Source organism: Alternaria triticimaculans, assembly GCF_023758025.1.
Source record: "Alternaria triticimaculans strain BMP 0046 chromosome Unknown scaffold_1, whole genome shotgun sequence".
NCBI classification, from domain to species: Eukaryota; Fungi; Ascomycota; class Dothideomycetes; order Pleosporales; family Pleosporaceae; genus Alternaria; species Alternaria triticimaculans.
The window spans coordinates 1175540-1195446 of NW_026055958.1; the positions used below are offsets into that span (position 1 = coordinate 1175540).

At 50.2% G+C, this 19907-nt stretch overlaps 7 protein-coding genes across 7 annotated transcripts; 2 read left to right on the top strand and 5 right to left on the bottom strand.

Moving 5' to 3' along the window:
* Positions 1-2579: 2579 nt before the first annotated feature.
* J4E78_000424 (uncharacterized protein) lies at positions 2580-4135 on the bottom strand (the record flags this gene model as incomplete). The annotated part of the gene is made up of 2 exons (XM_049361088.1): positions 2580-3714; positions 3762-4135. 2 exons carry the CDS (start codon positions 4133-4135, stop codon positions 2580-2582), a joined length of 1509 nt encoding a protein of 502 aa, XP_049226371.1.
* A 4059-nt stretch (positions 4136-8194) lies between these two features.
* J4E78_000425 (uncharacterized protein) lies at positions 8195-8746 on the bottom strand (the record flags this gene model as incomplete). Its single annotated transcript, XM_049361089.1, has 1 exon — positions 8195-8746. One exon carries the CDS (start codon positions 8744-8746, stop codon positions 8195-8197), a length of 552 nt encoding a protein of 183 aa, XP_049226372.1.
* Positions 8747-10544: 1798 nt separating this feature from the next.
* Positions 10545-11822, bottom strand: J4E78_000426 (uncharacterized protein; the record flags this gene model as incomplete). Its single annotated transcript, XM_049361090.1, has 1 exon — positions 10545-11822. One exon carries the CDS (start codon positions 11820-11822, stop codon positions 10545-10547), a length of 1278 nt encoding a protein of 425 aa, XP_049226373.1.
* Positions 11823-12762: 940 nt separating this feature from the next.
* J4E78_000427 (uncharacterized protein) lies at positions 12763-13115 on the bottom strand (the record flags this gene model as incomplete). Its single annotated transcript, XM_049361091.1, has 2 exons — positions 12763-13032; positions 13107-13115. The coding sequence occupies 2 exons, from the start codon at positions 13113-13115 to the stop codon at positions 12763-12765; spliced, it is 279 nt and encodes a 92-aa protein (XP_049226374.1).
* A 2074-nt stretch (positions 13116-15189) lies between these two features.
* J4E78_000428 (uncharacterized protein) lies at positions 15190-15597 on the top strand (the record flags this gene model as incomplete). The annotated part of the gene is made up of 1 exon (XM_049361092.1): positions 15190-15597. One exon carries the CDS (start codon positions 15190-15192, stop codon positions 15595-15597), a length of 408 nt encoding a protein of 135 aa, XP_049226375.1.
* A 173-nt stretch (positions 15598-15770) lies between these two features.
* J4E78_000429 (uncharacterized protein) lies at positions 15771-17765 on the bottom strand (the record flags this gene model as incomplete). Its single annotated transcript, XM_049361093.1, has 2 exons — positions 15771-17613; positions 17665-17765. The coding sequence occupies 2 exons, from the start codon at positions 17763-17765 to the stop codon at positions 15771-15773; spliced, it is 1944 nt and encodes a 647-aa protein (XP_049226376.1).
* A 270-nt stretch (positions 17766-18035) lies between these two features.
* J4E78_000430 (uncharacterized protein) lies at positions 18036-19135 on the top strand (the record flags this gene model as incomplete). Its single annotated transcript, XM_049361094.1, has 2 exons — positions 18036-18149; positions 18206-19135. The coding sequence occupies 2 exons, from the start codon at positions 18036-18038 to the stop codon at positions 19133-19135; spliced, it is 1044 nt and encodes a 347-aa protein (XP_049226377.1).
* Positions 19136-19907: the final 772 nt, after the last annotated feature.

The following is a 19907-nucleotide window of genomic DNA, read 5'->3' on the forward strand; positions in this document are numbered from 1 at the left end:
ATAAGGTTTTTAATAACGTTATAGTTTAGACTATAATAAAACATTTACTACTATTTTAAAGATATTATCTTATTACCTACTATTTGTATTAGCTACTTAATATAGATAGTATATCTATTAAATAGATATTAAAATAGCTTTTCTATATAGAGATATTAAAGAAGATATCTATATAGAATAACCTAAATACTTTATTAAAGAAGACACTATTCTAAAACTATAAAAAGCACTATATAGTCTAAAGTAAGCTTCTTAATAATAGTATTAAAAGCTTATAGACTATTTAGTCTCTATAGAATAGAAAGTATCTATATATAATTTCTTATTATACTTTTACACTAATAAGAAGTTAATTATAGAAATCTATATAGATAATATTCTACTTATAGAAGATTCTTTAGACAATATTAGCGTCTAGAAGAGAACTTTATTAGACTACTTTACTCTAATAGATATAGATCTATACTAGTATTATCTTAGTATTAAAGTATATTAAATAAATAATAGAATTTATCTTTACTAATAAGAATACATTAGATAACTACTAGAAAGATACTAACTAGAAAATATTAGCACTACTTTAACACTATACTTTACTAATCTATTAGAAATTAAAAAGAATACTAATTAGGTATTAAAGAATTTTATTAAGAGATACTAGTCTATAGTAGAAGTACTACTATACTTATTAATTATTATATAACCTAATATAGCTTTTATAGTAGAAGTAGTATTACACTATTACTTAAACCTATTATAAAATTATATAGACGTAGTAATTTAGATCTTCTAATATCTAAAGAGTATAATAATAATAGAATTATTCTATAATACTTATAATAAAACCTAGATAATTAGATACACTAATAGTAACTAGGTAATATATAAAGATATATAACGCTCTACTATAGGCTAGGTTATTATATTTAGTATATCTCTAATTATATATACCTTAAGAAGACAAAAGATTATAGCTTAGTTAACTTAGAAAGTAGAGTATATTATAGTAGTAGATCTATTAAATAAAGTTATATAGATATAGAATATTACGTAAGAAATTCTAATAAGTCTAGACATTTAAAAGAATATTAGATAAAAGAAAACTAAGATACTTATTAATAATAATAGCGCTTATATTCTTACTAATAACTCTAAATATTATTAAAGAGTAAAGTATATTAAGATATAATACTATATACTTAGAGATTATATATAGAAAGAAAAATAACTACTAAAGAGAGTAAGTAGTAAAGAGAATATAGTAGACGTGTTTACAAAGGTATTTATAAAGAAGAGGTTCTTATTACTTTAAGATATATTAGGTATAAAGTTAATAGAGTAATAGCCTCTAGTTAGTAGAAGTGTTAGATAAAACTAGAAGCTTCTAGTTAGAGAGTAGGTTTGTGTTATAGCAAATATAAACACTACTTCTTAAGTACATAAGAGAGGTAGGGCTTTACTCTACTCTATTATCTTATTCTACATTAATTTATTAAGTTTAACAACTACATTACCTCCGTCCTAGAAGACAACGTCGGCCTCGACAGAAACCTCGCCCTCCTCATGGGAGGCGTGATCAACCTCATGTTCCCAATCGGCTCTCTCTTCCCAACTTTCACACTGGACCGCACCGGCCGACGGAAACCCATGATGTGGGGCTCTCTCGGGCTCGGCTTATCCATGATGATGATAGCCATCCTCTTGAGCTTCCGGTCTGAAGGAGGTGACGTATCGCAAGCCACTGCGTCCGCCAGTGTCGCTTTCTTTTTCACTGTAAGCAGAAATGCGTCGCATTAGGAATGAGAAGCTAACAAATTTTAGTACATGCTGGCGTTCGGTATGACAATGAACTGCATTCCTTGGGTCTATGTTCCCGAGATACTACCGCTACATGTACGAGCGAAAGGTACAGCTGTCGGGATCTCAGCGAACTGGATCTGGAACTTCTTCGTCGTCATGGTCACGCCTACCCTTCTCGATAGCTTGGCGTGGAAGGGCTACCTTATCTTCATGGCACTGAACTTTGCGTTCATACCGCTGATCGTATGTATTCGAAATGATACCGGAACCTCCATTCGCTAACGTGCTGTGTAGTATTTCTGCTATCCTGAGACCGCCAATCTTACGCTGGAAGAGGTCGACTGGCTATTTTACGAAGGCGATGTCGTGAAGCGAAGCCGACGTATTGCGAAGGAAGGATGGGAACAAGCGGTTGGCACCGATCCTGCGGCTATTGTGGAGACAGTTAGTCTTTCGAGCGGCAACAAAGCTGGACATACGACGGAGAAGGCAGAGCACACAGTACACTAGTGTTCACCCTAGCATTCCAGCTGGGACAATGTGACTGCGCTCCTCCACCATCGAGTACTTTGTATGAGCAACAAGATCAAATACTTTGTATCAGTAATCATACTCACCTTTGATCAATGCGATGGATTGATGTCTATATCAAGCATCCGCATGCATTGCGGTCATGAGACGAAAGACAAGCGAAATACAAAGTGAACGTAGAACCAAGGAAAGGTGATATAGTCTATATGCTGTTCGAACCTACATATCGTACAAGGTGGTGACGTATACTACAATGACTTCTCGGCAACCTTGGCGGCCTCGAGTCGTGACCTCATATGAGGAGCAGTGTGGGATCCCGCAGTCTGCGGCTTCATGATCTGGCGAAGGACAGCGCGGCGTGGCATGGTGATTCTGCTGCACAGAACGACCGCTCCAGTCAACAAGGCAAGAGCGCCGGCTTGATGTGCGGAAGCCAACCACGTAGGGACCATGTAGATCAGCGTGCTGATGCCGAGGGTGACCTGAAGAGTGACGAGATGGACCATACCTTGGACGCCCTTGTGGGCATCCTTGGTAAGCTTAGTTCGCACACCCTTGCCGAAGCGAGTGTATGCGAAGAGACTCATGATAGCAGTGAAGGTAGTTGTTGCGAGCATGCGGTGGTCAAGCTGAACGAGAGACGGGTTCTCGAGCATGTTGCGCCACCACAGGTCTGATTGGTCTGGGACGTGGCTGTAGAAGGGGTCGAATAGTTCTTTCCTGGGTGGGGTGAGACCCATACCCATCCACGGGAACTCGTTATAGATGAGACCGGCATCAAGACCAGCGACAAGGGCACCTGACATGGCAGTAGTGAAGACGAGAAGAGTAAGACCGAAGACAGAGCGTCTGAAGAGGCGGAGTGCAGGGTGCTGCAGAGTCTTGATGGTCTCTGCCGCCTTGACCGGGTCGGCCAGCATGCGGTTCTCCTTGAGGATAGAAAGACCGGTGTATACCATGGAGCAGTAGACGGTGAATGCAGCGCCCAGATGGGCAGTCAAGCGGTACTGGCTGACACGGGGGTGGCTACCAGGCTCGAAGAGGTCGTCCTTGAGTCCGCTCTTGACCATCCACCAGCCGATGACACCCTGGAAGCCGATCATGCCGCAGATGCCGACGAGCTTCCAGGCCATTGAGGGTGCTACCCTGCGACGTGCGATGAAGTATGCGGTTGGTACGAGCATCGTGATGCCAATGACGCGACCCCAAAGACGATGAGCCCATTCCATAAAGTAGATCTGCTTGAAGTCGGCCATATCCATGCTCGAGTTGAGCTGGGCAAATTCAGGTGATGCCTTGTATTTGGTGAACTCGCTGTCCCATTCGGCCTGGCTCATGGGCCAGAGGGAGCCGGTGACAGGGCGCCATTCGGTGATGCTCAGCCTGTTCAACTTAGCAGGTGCGGTGGAGGAGGTGACGTCGGTGCCTACCCAGACTCTGTGAGACGAGTCAGACCTCCAAACACGACTATACCGAAAACGCTCGCAGCACTGCCCAGCAGCCAGTATGCGACGCTCTTGGAGGTTGTCTTGGGGAAGCTGCTCGACTGGCCCTCAGTCTTGGTCGCAGCTTCCGCCAGTATCGCCCTTCCCGCGTTCGATCCCTCGATGGTCGCGGTACTGCGGAGAGGCTGGGTGGATTTCCACCTCACCGATTGCAGGACGGAGGGTCGGGATGAAGATCGTGAAGCGGAGACGGCGGCTCGAATCGGCGAATTGAGGCATGGCCTGCATACGAAGAGGCGTCGTGAGAGGCGTGGAGCGGCAGTCCGCAGCTGCGGGAATGCCTGGAATATTGAAGCCATTACAGCGGCATCTGGGGAGGAAAGAGGAAGTTTCAAGGTCAGCAAGTGTGCATGTCATCGACTTTGCCAGGTCGGTGGTTCGACGGCGCGGCGGCGCGCCAAGAACGAACCCTGCATATCCACGCCCGTTGACAGGCGGAAGCGACGACCCACTCCGCAGGTTCGCAACTGCATCACCGGACCCCTCCTAGTGAAGATCGCCATTTGGCGTCTGCCGTGCTGGCAGCGTGATGCGCCCAGCCTCCACCGTATTTTGCGACCGCTATCTTCCCTTCTCCTATATGACTTTCACCGTCTCTCTATCGCGTACGTGACCATCCCGTGTTATTAGACCCGGCGTGCACTGCGTTACCCCACCCGCCCCGGTCGCATACCCAGCCGTCGTCGACCACCACGCCCCATGTACTTCCAAAGCAGCTTATAGCATAGCATGGATCCCGCCCATCAACCACCCACAGGTCACGGGAGCAATAACCTCGATCATGAGAATGAGCCGCAGATTGGTGGATTAGAGCGCAACGAAACATGGCCGTTGGGCGAGGGAGAGCGTACAGAGGGCGGCGCAGGCTCGAGTAGTACCCCATACGTCAGCCTCTTCTCGCCCAACGTACCCGCCATACCACCATCTGCGCCGTCCGACGTCACCGACAGTCCCAGGGCACACGTGAGCCACTCGAGGTCTCTCAGCTACTCGCGCTCGATGCCGTCACTGGCCAACTACTCCAGCATGACATCGCGTGCCTCTAGAGCTCACGGTCAAGAGGAACGACCGCCCATAGTTCAGCTGCAAACCCGGATAGACCAAGCCCAAAAGAGCGCCGATGATCCGAACACCCCGTTGGAAGAACAAGGCAAAAGGCGCACGACGTTAGACCTGATGCGTACAGAGCACTCTGTTCGCACCGACATTAGTAGGTTGTTTAGCGAGAGCGCAGCCATGCCTGGAACCAGGGCACCTTCCTACAACAACGCGACGGGACCATTGTATTTGCGAGGTGAGTGTTACTATGAGATTCTCGCGTGTACAGGCTAACATTGTCAGTTTCAGGCGAAGCCATACCTCTTCCTGACCACCTTTACACCCGCGGGCTGCTCGAAGGCCGACACTCGGACATTACCATTATCGCCTTTGGCCAGCGATATCCTCTGCACCGCCTCATTCTCGACCGCGCACCCTTCTTTACGACCGCCCTCTCTGAGCCATGGCTCGAAAGCCGGTCCAAGGAAGTCAAACTACACCCGGAAGAGATCGATTCCAGCATTACGCAGGCATCGTTCGAGTTGGCTATACGTAAACTTTATGGCGTCGACATCTCGAAAGAATTGGACGCTGAAGCCATTGGTCTCTTCGCGACTGGCTGCTGGCTAGAGATGCAGGACCTCATCGACTCTGCGATCGAATCCATACTGCGGCAGATGGCACCGGAGACGCTTGCCTACCTCATCCGCTTAGTCACTTCCAACTACTATGGCCGATCGGGAGACCGTATACTTGAGTCGGCCAAGGCGATGCTAAGCAGGAACGGCTGGGAAATGCCTCTCAAATACTGGGACGATATGCCCGGCGACATAGTCCGTGAGCTCGTAGGGTCTGACGGGTTCTTCGTGGATAGCGAGTGGGACCGCTGGGTACTTTCCAAGCGTCTTCTCGACCGCCGGCTACGTCAAGCAGCCATCGAGGCTGGCCTTATTCAGCGAGGACAAAGACCCATTCCACAAGCACCCAACTCTCTTCGTCTCATGGCAGTTCGCTTCGACGGTGTTTATCGACAGAACGCCCTGACAACGGCGCATTCCTCATCCGACGCGCAGGCTGACTGGCTTGCTCTCTACACTCTGCCCGATATTGAGCGCATACTCGTGTTGCTAGACGAAGGCATTCACTACATTCACATGGAATACGAACAGCTTGAGTTTATCAGGAACGCTCGCGACGTATTTGGCCTACCAGTGATGCCCGAAAGGGTCATCTCCAATGCGCTATGGCAGCAACTGGCCCTTCGCCAGAGGGTGCTCAACACCGATGAGTCTGCTCAGGAGCTGGGTCTATGTCAATCAACTCCAGACCCCGAAGAAGCGAACGTGGCGACGAAGACTGGAAGCGAGCTCACTAACAAAGGAAAGCAAAAAGAGATGGCGGATCCTATCGACGAAGGCGACATCGAGTCGGATAGTTGGGACGGCAATGGCAAGCCACGGAAGTTTTGGATCCCAAGCTCAGACTGCAACATCGTCTTGGGCAACGGCGCAGATCCTGTTGTTACGACATCCAACTCTTTTCAACGCCATGCTTCACGCCTATCAGCCACAATACAGCCAGAGGATGCGCAATGGGCCACCGACTTTGCCTCCACTCCGTCGACATTGACGAACCCAAATACTCGCATGGACTTTGCCCAACGCCCAATCTCTGCTGGTGGCGGCAACGCTGGTCAGCCAAAACCAATCGCTTATACCGAGTTTCCTCCATTCCGCTTCTCGGCTGAGTTTCCTAATCCACGATTCCTCAAAGAGAAGAAGCGCGTCTATTCGAGGACAGTATCGTACGCAGGCTCTTTGTGGAACATCTACATCCAGAAAGTTCGCTCTGCCAAAAATATCCAGTTGGGCGTTTACCTCCACCGTGCCAAGGAGCGAGAGGTAGATGAGACTGGACATGTCAGTGGTCTCAGCCAACAGAACAATGGCTCGGTTGATGAACGTATCGGCCAGCTAGAGCGCGAGATGCTCATGCGTAGTGACCGACGCGACCGGCGGCGCAGCACCCGAGTTCCGTTCATGGATCCTGCTGCAGAAGAGGATACCTCTGGCAGTGGTGGAGATCCCGACCCTGCTCTCGGCTCTCTAGGACTGCGCAACCCACTCTTCTCTAGCGGTAGTCTTGGCCGCCATCGCAGTCGTCTACCCACTCGCGGTATTCCACAATGGGGCTTCCAAAACCTGGCCTCTTCACCACCTCAAGATGGTGATACCATAGACTCTCCCTCTTTCGCTAACGCTCCCTACTCCCCATCCGAACATGACTCAGATCCATCCGATGACGACGACGAGTCAGACGCCGCCGCCTACATCAACCCCTCTCTCGCCTCTAGAGTCCAACGCAAAACGCGAGCCGTCATACCCGCACTCCCTCCCTATGTCGACGGCCGACCCACAATCAAAACCTATTTCAAGATCTACAGCCCCTCCAAGGGTGGAAGGATGCTCAGCATCTACGAAAGCGCGCCTGACCGCTTTAACTTCAGTCAGAGCTGGGGATGGAAGAGCAGCACTTTGATGCTGGATGAAATCACGATCAATAACGGCGGAGATGATACCCTGGCTGGTGCCAACCCAGCTGCAAGTAAGAAGACGGATGGCAAATTGAGATTCATGGTTGTTATCGGCAATTTGTGAACGGCGTATATGGGTGGAATAGTATGGGATGGACTGGGATGGGTTCTGGGATTTGGGTGTATGCATCAGCGATGGGTGTTTTGACACAGGCAATAAGGACAAGGCGTCTCCGGTCTACGGTGGGGATGGTTTAGATACCGATTTCTACCTACACATATTCATAGTTTTCGCATCAACTCGCGCACAAGACTGAGGTAGTGGCCCCTGTGATGGCATGCGCTAGCAGCGGACCGAGGCTCAGAACGATCGCGTCTGTGACGCGTCGACGCGACTGCTCGGTCTATCGAGACTATGTACCATCACGTCAGACACGATACCTACATCTACTGGTGCTCTTTCCCGCAAATTCCGACCTGTCTACTGAAATACTAGATTTCGCGATCGTACCCAGTACTTCCGGTCTCCCAGCGCCGGCGCGCATCGACGCGGGTGGCATGCACTGGATAGACACTTACCGCGAACAATTACAGCAGTCCGGGGCATATCCTCACGAAACTTAGGCCTTGAGAGGTCAATTGGGCCATACTTCATTGACTACAACTTGGTGCACTAGAGCTACTTGCTATTGAGTACATGATGCCGTCAAATGAGCTGTTGTGCAGAAGCAGCAATCACGTTCGCTTCACTCCCCCCACCAACTTCCATCTTTATCCTCACTCAAGCTTACAACACAGAAGGCTGTCTTCCGCTGAAAATCCGAGTCCCCGGCAAATGAACACGGAAAATGAACTCTAACGCGTCGTCAATACGAGCAAGGGTTTCCTGCACACGATCGTTGAACTCAGGAGACCTGTCGACGTCCCATCGCTCCTCCTCCAAACCCGCACCTAGATTGTGCAGACAAACCGGACCCAGATTCTGAAGCTGTTTGCGAGGGATCGGGTGAACGGCGTGCACGACTCGCTCGGTGATCTCGCTCTTCTCGGGGAACTGGGCCTTTGCGCGAGGATCGACTATGATGGTCGTCTTAGTGTAGAAGGGAGACTCGACGACGAGATCGCGGGTGGTATATGCGCTCCAGAAGGTGACGACCTCCTCAAAGTCTTTGGGGGTAAACTGCCGCAGTTGCATGGGGCGAGTGGGCGCGATCATGCCAGGCGCGGTGCCCGAAGCAACTCCACTAGATGCACCACGCGCGGAAGGGCGAGTTGGAAGTTCGACCAGGGGCCGTGCAGTCGAGGGCTGCGCGAGGGTCTCGGGGCCGGGAGTCGGCATGGGTGTGGTGGGCGGGTTGCTCATATTGTAAGATGTTGTAATAATGGTGTTTGAACTTATGCCTGATGTTAGTGCTTTGATGCGCTTGGCAGTATGGTAATGAGTCTTGGTGCAAAGAGGTGTTGAGGGTGCTGGTTGTGTTGAGTAAGATGTTGCCTTCCTACTGACTTTATAGATCTTCTGCTACTAATTCGCCGTTGGCGACAGCTCACGATGCAATACAAGTGTTCGCGTGAGTTTGTTGACCGCCACTGCTTTGCTGGCTTTGCACGTTTCTTTCCTGGTCTGGATCAAGTCAGCAAACGCTACCTGGACGGAATTCCGGTCACCATATTTGCTGGCTTTGACAACACGAGCTTGGTACCGATCACTTCAAGAAACCAACCCAAAATTTACCTCGCTCCTTGCCAACGCTACTTGCCATACTACTGCTCTACGATGGAAGTAGGGTCAGTCGATCTGCACAACTTTCCATAACAGGACTTCACTTCCTAGCAATGCGTAAGCCGAGAGGATGGCCTTCCAAGTTCGTCGCTGCATATAGTTCGTCTAACGAACGGCATCAAGAAAAGGGGAACGTGTCATTGGGCGGTCAACGCTCACAGCAAACCATGTCACGGAATCTTCGACTAGGAACATATGGTACGTGACAACGCTGATCCAAAGCCGACTTATTCAGGACACTCAAACCTGCCCAACGTAGCCCATACAATCACATGAATACATCATCCTCCTCATGCATGATCTGTCCAATAACCTCCATCGTCCCACACATTCGTCTAGCAAGCTCACCATCAGGCTGGATCCTCTTCTCGGTCCAGTAGCCGAACAAGAACTCCAACTGATCATGCGCCAGGCTTCGTAGGTATCGCGTCGGTATAGGATGAACAGCATGGAGGGTCACATACTGTTCCGGCTGTTCTTGATCAGCATGTATATCGCGACTCTCAAAGCTGGCTGTGCTTTGTCTTACCGTAGCAGGGTCACAGCTTGGTGAAGGGGCTGGAAACAGAGGTGATACGAACATGGTGCCGGAGGATATGGGTAGTCGGATGCAAGTGTAGTATGGTGAGGCGCGCATTTGAGCTAGTGTCTGGTATTGACCCCAAGACGCAATGATGACCCTCTCGTGATCAAAATCTTGCAGTGGCTCTGCTTGATACTCATTCCGTGGAGCCCCGACATTTGCGCCCAGTGCCGCGGAAGGTAATGCAGGGCTCTCGGGATCTGCTCGAATACTTGTTGTTGGTGGGCTGTTTATGTCGATATGGTACATTCTGATATATGGAAATTAGGCGAGAGTAAGAGAAAAGGGGATAGAAATTCTGTGCAGCAAGGGGCAGTTATATTGCCAAAAGCATGGGTCGTCTATCTATATTCTGAGCTTGGAATGATGAAGCTTCCTTCCATTTCGCTGGCTACAAACTATAGTGCTGTCAACACGAACACCATCAAAACCTTTATACAAGTTACCGCTTGATAGAAATAGCCTGGCTTCGTTGGCTGTCATGGTCATTCGCGTAAGAATTCTCATATTTGCTGTGGTGTTGGCCACAGCAACGGGGTTCGTCTAAATTGTCAAGCAAACCTTTTGTCACTACTGATGATGTGCATGCGTATTTACAAAGCGAGGTTACAGATGCAATGATTCATATACTAACGGAATATGACTATGGCTGTCTCAGGGAAGATGGAATACTTGTAGAAGTGTACCCTGAGATTTACCTCCCACCGCCAGCACCACTGATACCATCTACACTCGCGTCGATTAGTCTTTGTCTCATTCATCTCGGAAGGTTCACTTACTCTTCCTCCTCCAAGCCTGCTGCTCATGGGGAAATATAGCACCAGCCTCATCATAAGCCCTCTTGTTCATTTCATCCAAGAGAATGGCCGCTGCCCACTTGATCTCGACCATACGTTTCTCAGCGTGTTTTCTTTTAGATTCTGACATCGCAGTCTCGAGTGTCTTCTGATGTATCTTGTTCAACACTGTTTGTGTAGTTTCAATGTCTTTAACTGGTGTGCGTCCTCTGTCGGGCAGCCCGATAAGTTCGTACGGATCTTTCCGCTTTTCTTCGTCGCTGTCGTCATCGTCATCGTCGTCGTCAGAAACGAGTTGATTTTGTGGAATCGGAGAGGACCTTCGTGGTCTTTCGCGTTCCGGCAGCATGCGCTGCTGGTTGTATGATTGACCATTCAACTCTTGAGTTCGGTTCCTGGAGGCATCGAGCTGTCGCTGTCTCTCCTGATCTCGCCTCTCCTCCTCTTGTCTCTCCCGATCCCTTTTCGCGGCTATTTCCTGACGTGTTTTCTCAAACCTTCGTGCAGCATCAATCTTTTCCTGCTCTGTCCTCTCCGTTATCTCACGCGTCTTACGATCCAGCTCGTCTTGTCTGCTCTTCGCTTCGTCAATGCGCAGTATTGTGTCCTCTTTCAAATTGTTTTCAATCTTGGTCCTTTCGAATCTTTCTTCGGCCTCCTTGAGCTTACGCGCCTTCTCCTCCGCTGCCTCAATCGTCTTCTTCGCTTCAGCTTCCAACCTGGCTCGCTCTTTCACTGCTAGTTCATCCTCGTACCTGTTCTTCAACTTCTCGTTGCGATCGTTTTCTTTGTTGAGTCGGTCGAGATGAAGCTCGTTTTTGTCTTGTTCGGAGGGCCCTTGGATTTGAGCGGGCGCTGGGGCTACATGCGAGTGCACTACAACGTTCTGGGTGGGAGCTGAAGCTACATGTGAGTGCACTACGACGTTCTGGGTGGGAGCCTGGCCAATCATCGCTGGTGCTGGTATCTGCTGATTGATGAAGAAGTTCGGTTGAGGCAAGTTGAAAGAGTGATTTTGCTGCAGCTGCTGGAGGAAGGACTGCTGGTGCTGTCCAAGCTGAAGGAAAGCCCATCCGCCATGACTCCTGAACACCAGATCCACAATGTTCTGAGCGGTTTCCACCAAATCGTCAGCAAAGAACGAGAAGCCGAGGATGCTGTTGCTTCGTAAGGTTTCTATCTCTTCTAGTATGATATGAAAAGCCATGATCAGTTCATCGTCAGGGTAAGTTGCCAACCTAAAAATTGACATCGGGTGCGGACGATCGAGCACTTTACGGCGAAATCGGCCTGTAATATGGAAAGTGATCATGTCGTAAGATAAAAAAGGTAAATCGGGATATCAAAATGATGCGAGGAGGAAGATGATAGATCGCAATACAGGAAGTACGAGTGTGAGGGCATGCGCATAGAAAAGGACGGTTTTGTACTGCGGGCGTGCTTTTGGTGTGATGCCTAATCATGGAATCCCCAGGGCGGCTTCCAATACCCACGTTGTGTCGATGATTATGCATGTCAAGCGTCGGCCTGTGAAGATACGATCATCCTCATACGTGTTTGCCGCAAACATCGCGGGCATTCCAGGTTGTGACGCGCCAGGCTCCGTGAGCTGCGCTCAATCTTCAAACTAGATATGGTGAAGCAACACCAGGTCGAAACATTCACAGATGCTGATGTAAAGAGCAGGGTAGGATCATTGGGGTTGTAGGAATTTGCAGCTTCTCCACCTAGGCACAACAGCCCTAGAGGAGAACGTGGGAGGATTAAATGCCGATGATGTCATTATTACCAAGCATCCCGACCTTGGAAGGTCCGCTCACACTTCACCACGATCGTCCATAATTATATCTAGGTAGCTATCAGCACGTTTGGGCACGAATTCAATGCCAGATGTACCTAAAATGTGGGCTTGTATCGTTCGAAGTTCTCGCGATGCCAACCCATGTAGGTGCTGATCGCTCGACAGCGCCATGGCATGTTGTGTCACAGCCGCCTGAGCCTGCACAGGTGCCTGACAGTTAAAAGGGCAAATACGAACACGCCATAGCTAAGATCAATTTCGTGTTTAATTCATCAAGCTACAGTTTCTCAACATCTCCATATGCGCAACAAATTCCGACTTCGGCATGCTCATCCTGCCCTCCTCCTAAACTAGGCGCTTTCCTCGTCCAATCACCCCAACCTGACGCCTCCTACTTGGCTCCATGCTCCGCCTTCCAAGCCGCATATTCTCTGTCGTCCTTCTCCTTCTCTGTCTCGGGGCGTAGTCCAAGGTAATTGCCGTATGGGCCAAATTCTTGAATCATATGTTTGTCTGGCAGCGCCGTCGGGGGCGGTAGAGGAGCTGGGGCTGGAGGAGGTACAAAGGTGATGTTTTGCTGTGGCGCTGGAATGGACTGGAAGGTGATGTTTTGCTGTGGAGCTGGAATGGTCTGGATGGTAACATTTGGCATTGGCGCTGTCTGTGTGATTGAGAGAGATGACGACATGCGTGGGAATGTGCCAAAGCTTCCAAAGCTTGAGCCCGGGAATATACCCACGGCATTGCTACCCCTTCGTTCAATGATACGCAAAATTCTGTTCTTAGTCTCCTCCCAGCAAGGCCTTAACAGGTCTGCAAAGATGTTGTCAGACATTGAGACGGAGATTGCATTGAGAAGACCGACGAGCTCATCATCCGAGAGAGGGTTCAAGTGACGGTACGCCCAAGGATGGATGTGCAAAAAGGGGTCAGGTCCGCGCGATGATCGGAACATATCGAGTGTGTATAAGTGGTGTTGTGAGAGGTTTTACTGTGTGTTGCGAAGAGTACAAGTTGGCTTTGCTTGGAGTTGGTGGAGATGCGCTTTGTAATTAATTAGAAAGCGTAGTGTTTGATAGAGAGAGTGTGTGTTCTAAGGAGGGGGTTTATATTCTAAACAGACATTGAATCTAGGGCTTTTGCACAACTCTCGATTGCCAGCATGCTGTATGAACGTGATCCTCAGAACGTGTCGCTATGCAAAATCACGATCAAGACTTGACGTAGAGAGTGCGATCATTGTGAAGAAAACATTCCCTGTGCCGGCGTGTCATGATCTGTATGATGAACGAAATTGTCGAATTATCAAATCATATTTGTACTCACCTTACTGAGTTTATCTAGTTTCGCGACAACCTCGACGCATGTGCTATCTACCAAACGCTGATATATCCGTGGACCAGTACACGAGGGACAACATTCTCATTTTACGATTAGCATCAACCATCGGCACTGGCGCCAACAAAATAAGCGTAGAATTTAAAATATGCATTGTTCAAGCTCGTCAAATATGGAATGCCTTCAGTACACTGTCATCATCGTCATCACCATCCCCCAGCCTTCACTCAAGATCATCCACCGTACCAACTAGTCTTAAAAACCATCACTGTCACTATCGTTACCGTAATAACCCCGCCAATCAAAGCTGCTACGGCGTCGCGTGTACCCGATGCGTGGGGTCAAAATTCCCCCAATCACAAAGTTCTGCACCGGCGTAGAGGTCATAGTCAGTGTGGCCACAGGCGCAGGAATGCTGAGCACCTGAGGCGGTTGTAGTTGCTGGTAAACTACTTGCTGCTGCGGCTGCGGCTGCGGCTGTACTTGCTGGTGGTAGATGACATTCTGCTGTGCGGGCTGTTGCACGGGCGGCTGTTGTACTTGCTGATGAACAATGACATTTTGCTGAGGCGGCTGCTGAGCTTGTATCTGTGTTTGAACTGGCGCTGGCGCTGACATCTGGATGTTGAGACTTCCAGCCCCTCCGCCTTCTCCGAGCATCACCGCGCCGTGCGCCCTAAGATGCTCTTCAATGATGCTAGCCGTACCCCGTAATGCTGCGTTATCCTCATAGAAGGGATCCCTCTGTATGTCGCGATATATGTTGTTGTGTACCTCAAGAAGCCACTCCAAGCGCTGCTTCTCGATAAATGCCTTTGGCCAAGGGTGGTCGGGCATACACCAACCGGATCCTCCACGTGCATCCCAGGAAGACATGGTAGGTAATTAGAGCGTACGTATTATCGATTTTAGGTGGAAGTAAAGTGAGCTTCTTTGTCTGGTCGATCTGTCGCTCACAAGATGATGTTGAGGTTGGTGGAACAGTGAGAATAGGAGGGGGGAACAGAGTTTTATGTACTTCGTATTTTAGACAATTTACCACCGTCACTGAAAGTCTTAAGTGCGATATTGATTCCAAGCTCGCCTGCTGTGACAGGATACTTCGTTCGCTGGCTGCCGGTATAATCTGGGAAACGTCATAAGGTGTACATGCCAATGATACACAGTTCACAAGCTACCAGCGATCATGTTGTCGACCGCAGTAACCAGCAATCAAGCTTTTTCAGTAGACAACTAGAGGAAACGTTGTGCGTTGAACAACGCGCATGTTGCCCGTGTTCCTGTCACGTCAGCGAACCTTCACAGTTTCGCGAATAACATACCTACTCAACCCAATCCCCGCTCTCCCTCGTCCACGCCCCTCGACCACTGTTTCATACCTGATCCAAACATCAGGCTCCATACCATAGACCTACCTCCATAACATAACAGCATAGCACAACAGCACGACATAGCATCATACCACTACCAACCAAGCGCAATGTCAACCTCCCTAACCCTCAACGCCTTCACGCACCCCCATCCCTGGGCACCCACCACCATCCGGCTCTCGCCCACTCCATCTCTCATCTCCGCTCAAGCCTCCATAACACACCAACTCTACATCCTAGACTGCCGCGGCCACGATGCACGCGATATGCAGCGAACGCTAAACTATATCACAGCCGAACTGCGTATGCGAGAGATCGAGGACTTAGCTCTAGCAGAAGCCAGTCGCAAGATCGCAAGTGCGGAAGGCGCAGACGGCAACACTGAACCCTGGATCAAGAAAAAGGATGGAGGTGCGCGGATGCGGGAGATGGAAGATGAAGATAAGCGCTGGGAGAAGGAAAGTGGTGGAAACCCGCGGTGGGGTGAGGGCAGGACTGCGCATCTGTACGGCAAGTAGGCGTTCACTGTCAAGGGACCGAGCACTGATATAATGATGGACTGGAAATGTATCGAGATCCTGCAATGCGCTATCAAGTAGTAATGTATATGATACATGTTGCGATCCAGTATTGCTTGGGTATCATACCTGTACGCCTGCAAATGCCCAAACTTTCGAGACGCTGTGTCTAATCAATCTTCCGCGTCTCCTCCGCCGCGTTCCATGCGCGCTCTAATGTCTCTCACTAGTGCTTTCGCATCTTCTACCTCTACACCGTCTTGACAGAGCTCGTTCGCTAGTTCCATTGCTCGTTGATACATGCCGCGCATATACTCCCATCGAGCGAGCCAGAGTCGGGCTTTGCTTGTCGTTGCAGTAACACCGACACCACCGGCGGCTTCGGAACCCACTTCTTCGTAGTCTGGCCCTTCTTCTTGTGCAAGCACTAGCTCCATGTATGCCGCGCATTCGTTCATGTTGTTTATCCGCTCATACAGCAGGGCAATCTGGTAGAGTACCTCGGGGTCGAGGATACCTCCACCAAGACCAGTAACCTCACTACTGCCGAAAGAGGCACCCACCCCGGCATCATAGTATGAGCCTGCGACTAGTGCGCGTTTGTATGATCGAATGCCATTCATGATCTTGCCCACTTTGCCGAAACATTGGCCGACCGCCATCCATAGCTTCGGATCGTAGGGTCGCAGGGCAGCAGCGCGTTGGTGATAGAAGAGAGCGTACGAGTGCATCTCCAGCATTTCGTATGTCTGACCGAGTCCATACCAGGCGCGGTAGTCTTTGCGATTGACGTCAACGGCGCGACGATATGATTCAATAGCGGCGTGGGTGTTCTTCATCTCCACGAACTCGTGGCCCATGAGCGTCCAAGCGGAAAGGAAGGTTCGATCTAATGTCAGAGCTCGCCGGAAGTACATGACAGCTTTCTCATGCTCCGACTTGAGCGAGTAGTAGTTGCCCACCACGCAACATGTCTCCGGTCGGAATTTGTCCGTCGCTGTAGCGAGCTGTGCCAAGAAGGCAAGCTTGGGTCGCATGCCCATGACATACAAGATGTTGGAGTAATTGTCGAGATGATCGACCCGATGTGGATCTGATACGAGCAAGTCGGAAAAGATCTGTTCGGCGTCGTCGAAGTCTTTGTTGTGGTAGTGGAGCAATGCCCGTTGGGTCTTCAGAAAGGCCGAGGATGGGAAAATGGTCAGTATTTGCGACAGCGAAGTGTGGATCTGTTCGTTAACTACGTAGAGCTCCTGCGATGAAGTGACATGGAAGATGAAAGTCATGAGGTTCTGCGGTAGGCGTGTGACGATGCCGTTGAGCTCTTCCATAGTGGTTAGGAGTGCTTGCAGCTCCTGCCACGCACCCCAGTTGTATGTGTATTGGTGAACACTCTTGATCAGATAGTCGATGGCAAGCTGCTCGTTCTTTCCCTTGGCCAGAACCATGCCGTATAGGTACTCCAGCCAGCCCTGCGGTTGCCGCCCGCTGTTGGGCAGGTCTTTGAACCACTCTTCAAGAACGGCAGAGACTGTGGGCAGCTCCTTGTTCAAGGTGACGCCTCCATCTTGAGGGCCGAGAATCATCTCGCTATCCTCGTTCATGCGCTTCTCCCCAGCTATGTATTTGGCATAGAGGGCAAGGAACAGCGCCTTCTGACTAATGCCCTTCATTGTATCGTTGGAGAGCTTGGACTTGGACGGCGTGACCATCTTCGCCTTTCCTTTGGCTCCCTGCTTCGCCTTTGCTGTAGGCGTAGCAGGTGCCTGTGAGGCGCCCTTGGGCAGAGGGCCAGGCAGGAAGACGGCGGCGCATCGATCATACTCGCGGCAGTCGAAGTATGTCTTGGCGAGGAGAAACTTGTGCGTCTCACGTGCTTCTAGACGTGCTTCGATGGGGTCTTTGCGTACGAGATTGGGTGTCTGCGGCGGTTGCGCATCCGACATGGGGGAGTCGACGTCGGTGTCCGAGCCTTCGTCATCGGCCGATGGGAGCGAATCGAGTAATTCTGCGGCCCTTGTCAATATCAGCATGCAAAAGTCAGTCTACGCAGCCAATTGCACTCACCATTTCGCCGAGTGATAGAGACAGCGCTCTGTGCAGCCGATGACGGCGTCCTGGAGCTGGGCCTTGAGTTGGGCCTCGTCGGCCGGCGATAGAGTTCCCATCGCGTCGCTATCAGGAAGAGATTACTATTTGCGCGCTTCAGATCATGGTTCAGGGCTCTATCGCGTGATGTTGCTGCCGCCGATGCGCGTGTTGATGGGGAGCTTCCTGTCGTGGTAGGGTGGGGCACAAACAATGGCCCGGCGAGCGGTTAAAGGTTGCGCCGCTGCGCCGCGGAAATTAGCCCCTTCACCGCCCGCACCCCTACATCTGCTACTGCCCCTCTATCTTGAACACTGCTGTCCAGAGATACCCAAATCACTGCGTTCAAGATGCCCACCACACTCAAAGAATTCGAGAGCGTATGGCCGCGCATTGTGGCCGACCTGCAGGAGCATTGCAAATCATACAAGCTGCCCCAGCAGTCTCTTGATTGGTTCACCAAGGTAGATATATCCCGAGCAACGTATCCAGGGTCCAGCTCGCTCACCAAATCCCATAGTCACTGGACTACAACACTGTTGGCGGAAAATGCAACCGTGGCATGTCTGTTATCGACACCACTTCAATTCTGCAGAACAAGTCTCTTGACCCATCGTCAGAAGAGTACTTCCGTGCTGCCCTGCTCGGATGGATGATCGAACTCCTCCAGGCCTTCTTCCTGGTCTCGGATGATATCATGGACTCTTCAAAGACCCGTCGTGGCAACCCCTGCTGGTACCTTGCACCCAAGGTCGGCATGATCGCCATCAACGACGCCTTCATGCTGGAGTCGGCCATTTACGTGCTTCTCAAGAAGCACTTCCGTCAGGAGAAGAGCTACGTCGACATGATGGAGTTGTTCCACGAGGTCACATTCCAGACCGAATGCGGTCAATTGTGTGATCTGTTGACTGCACCCGAAGACGATGTCAACCTTGACAACTTCAGCCTCGACAAGTTCACCTTCATCGTCATCTACAAGACTGCTTACTACTCTTTCTACCTCCCAGTCGCACTGGCACTCTACTATGCTGGTGCAGCCACACCAAAGAACCTCCAGACCGCAGAAGACATTCTCATCCCCATGGGCGAATACTTCCAAGCACAAGACGACTATCTCGATGCATTTGCTGACCCCACCGTTCTCGGCAAGATTGGCACCGACATCATGGATAACAAGTGCTCATGGCTGATCAACCAGGCCCTGAAGAAGGTCACTCCCGAGCAACGAAAGGTGCTAGAGGAGAACTACGGTCAGAAGGACTCGCAGAAGGAGGCCAAGGTCAAGGAGCTGTACCATGAGCTTAAGCTGAAGGAGTTCTACGAGCAGTGGGAAGAGGAGCGCGTTACCGAGCTGAGGGCAAAGATCGACAAGGTTGATGAGAGCGAGGGCTTGAAGAAGGTGGTCTTCGAAGCCTTCCTCCAGAAGATCTACAAGAGGAGCAAGTGAGCTGATGACTAATTATACCATATGAGGAAAAACCTCGAGTGCCTACAGAATCCAACGAACTGTTTGAATCACTTTGTGGCTCACAACATCTTGTTCACATTGATCAACTAAATTCCATTGACACTATTGCCACGCACAGCTAGTACTGATGCAGACAGACAAATGACACGTTCAGAAAGTTATTTGCGAGAACGTACATTCAACCCGAAAGTGCCATCGCATCGACAGAGACCGAAGTGGATGGTCGTGTGCATAAAGTGTACAGTGGACGTAGGAGTAGAATGGTTGAGCCATTGGCGTATAGCAAGCCAAGGGTACACATATAAAGTAGAATATAACAGCTAACAGTAAACTACCGTCACAGGTGCCATTGGCGACGTGGGCGATGGAAAGACTTGCACATCCAACGGCATCCACGTGAGCGAATCACGCTAGGCGCGGGCCGGCAAAGTGGAGCGAGCCATCCCACCAGCTGTCGCGAGATCCAGTGACGCCGCGTCGCGACAATCATGACAAACCTTTCGTCCCATCATCACCAAAATCACAACACGCACGCCTCTCGTTCTCGCGCAGTCACGTCTGACGAGCACTATGTTCTATGTACATCTTCGCGCTAAGCGCAATCTGAAGGATGGTGGTACCTGATAATATGGGGGCCGGATTCTGCGACTCAGGCGCCCTGTCAATCAAAGTGGCGTGGTTAACGATGCCCCGTCCCGTGTAAGCGACCCTACTGGAAGTACTCTTTCGTCTTCTGGTCTTTGTCACTCTA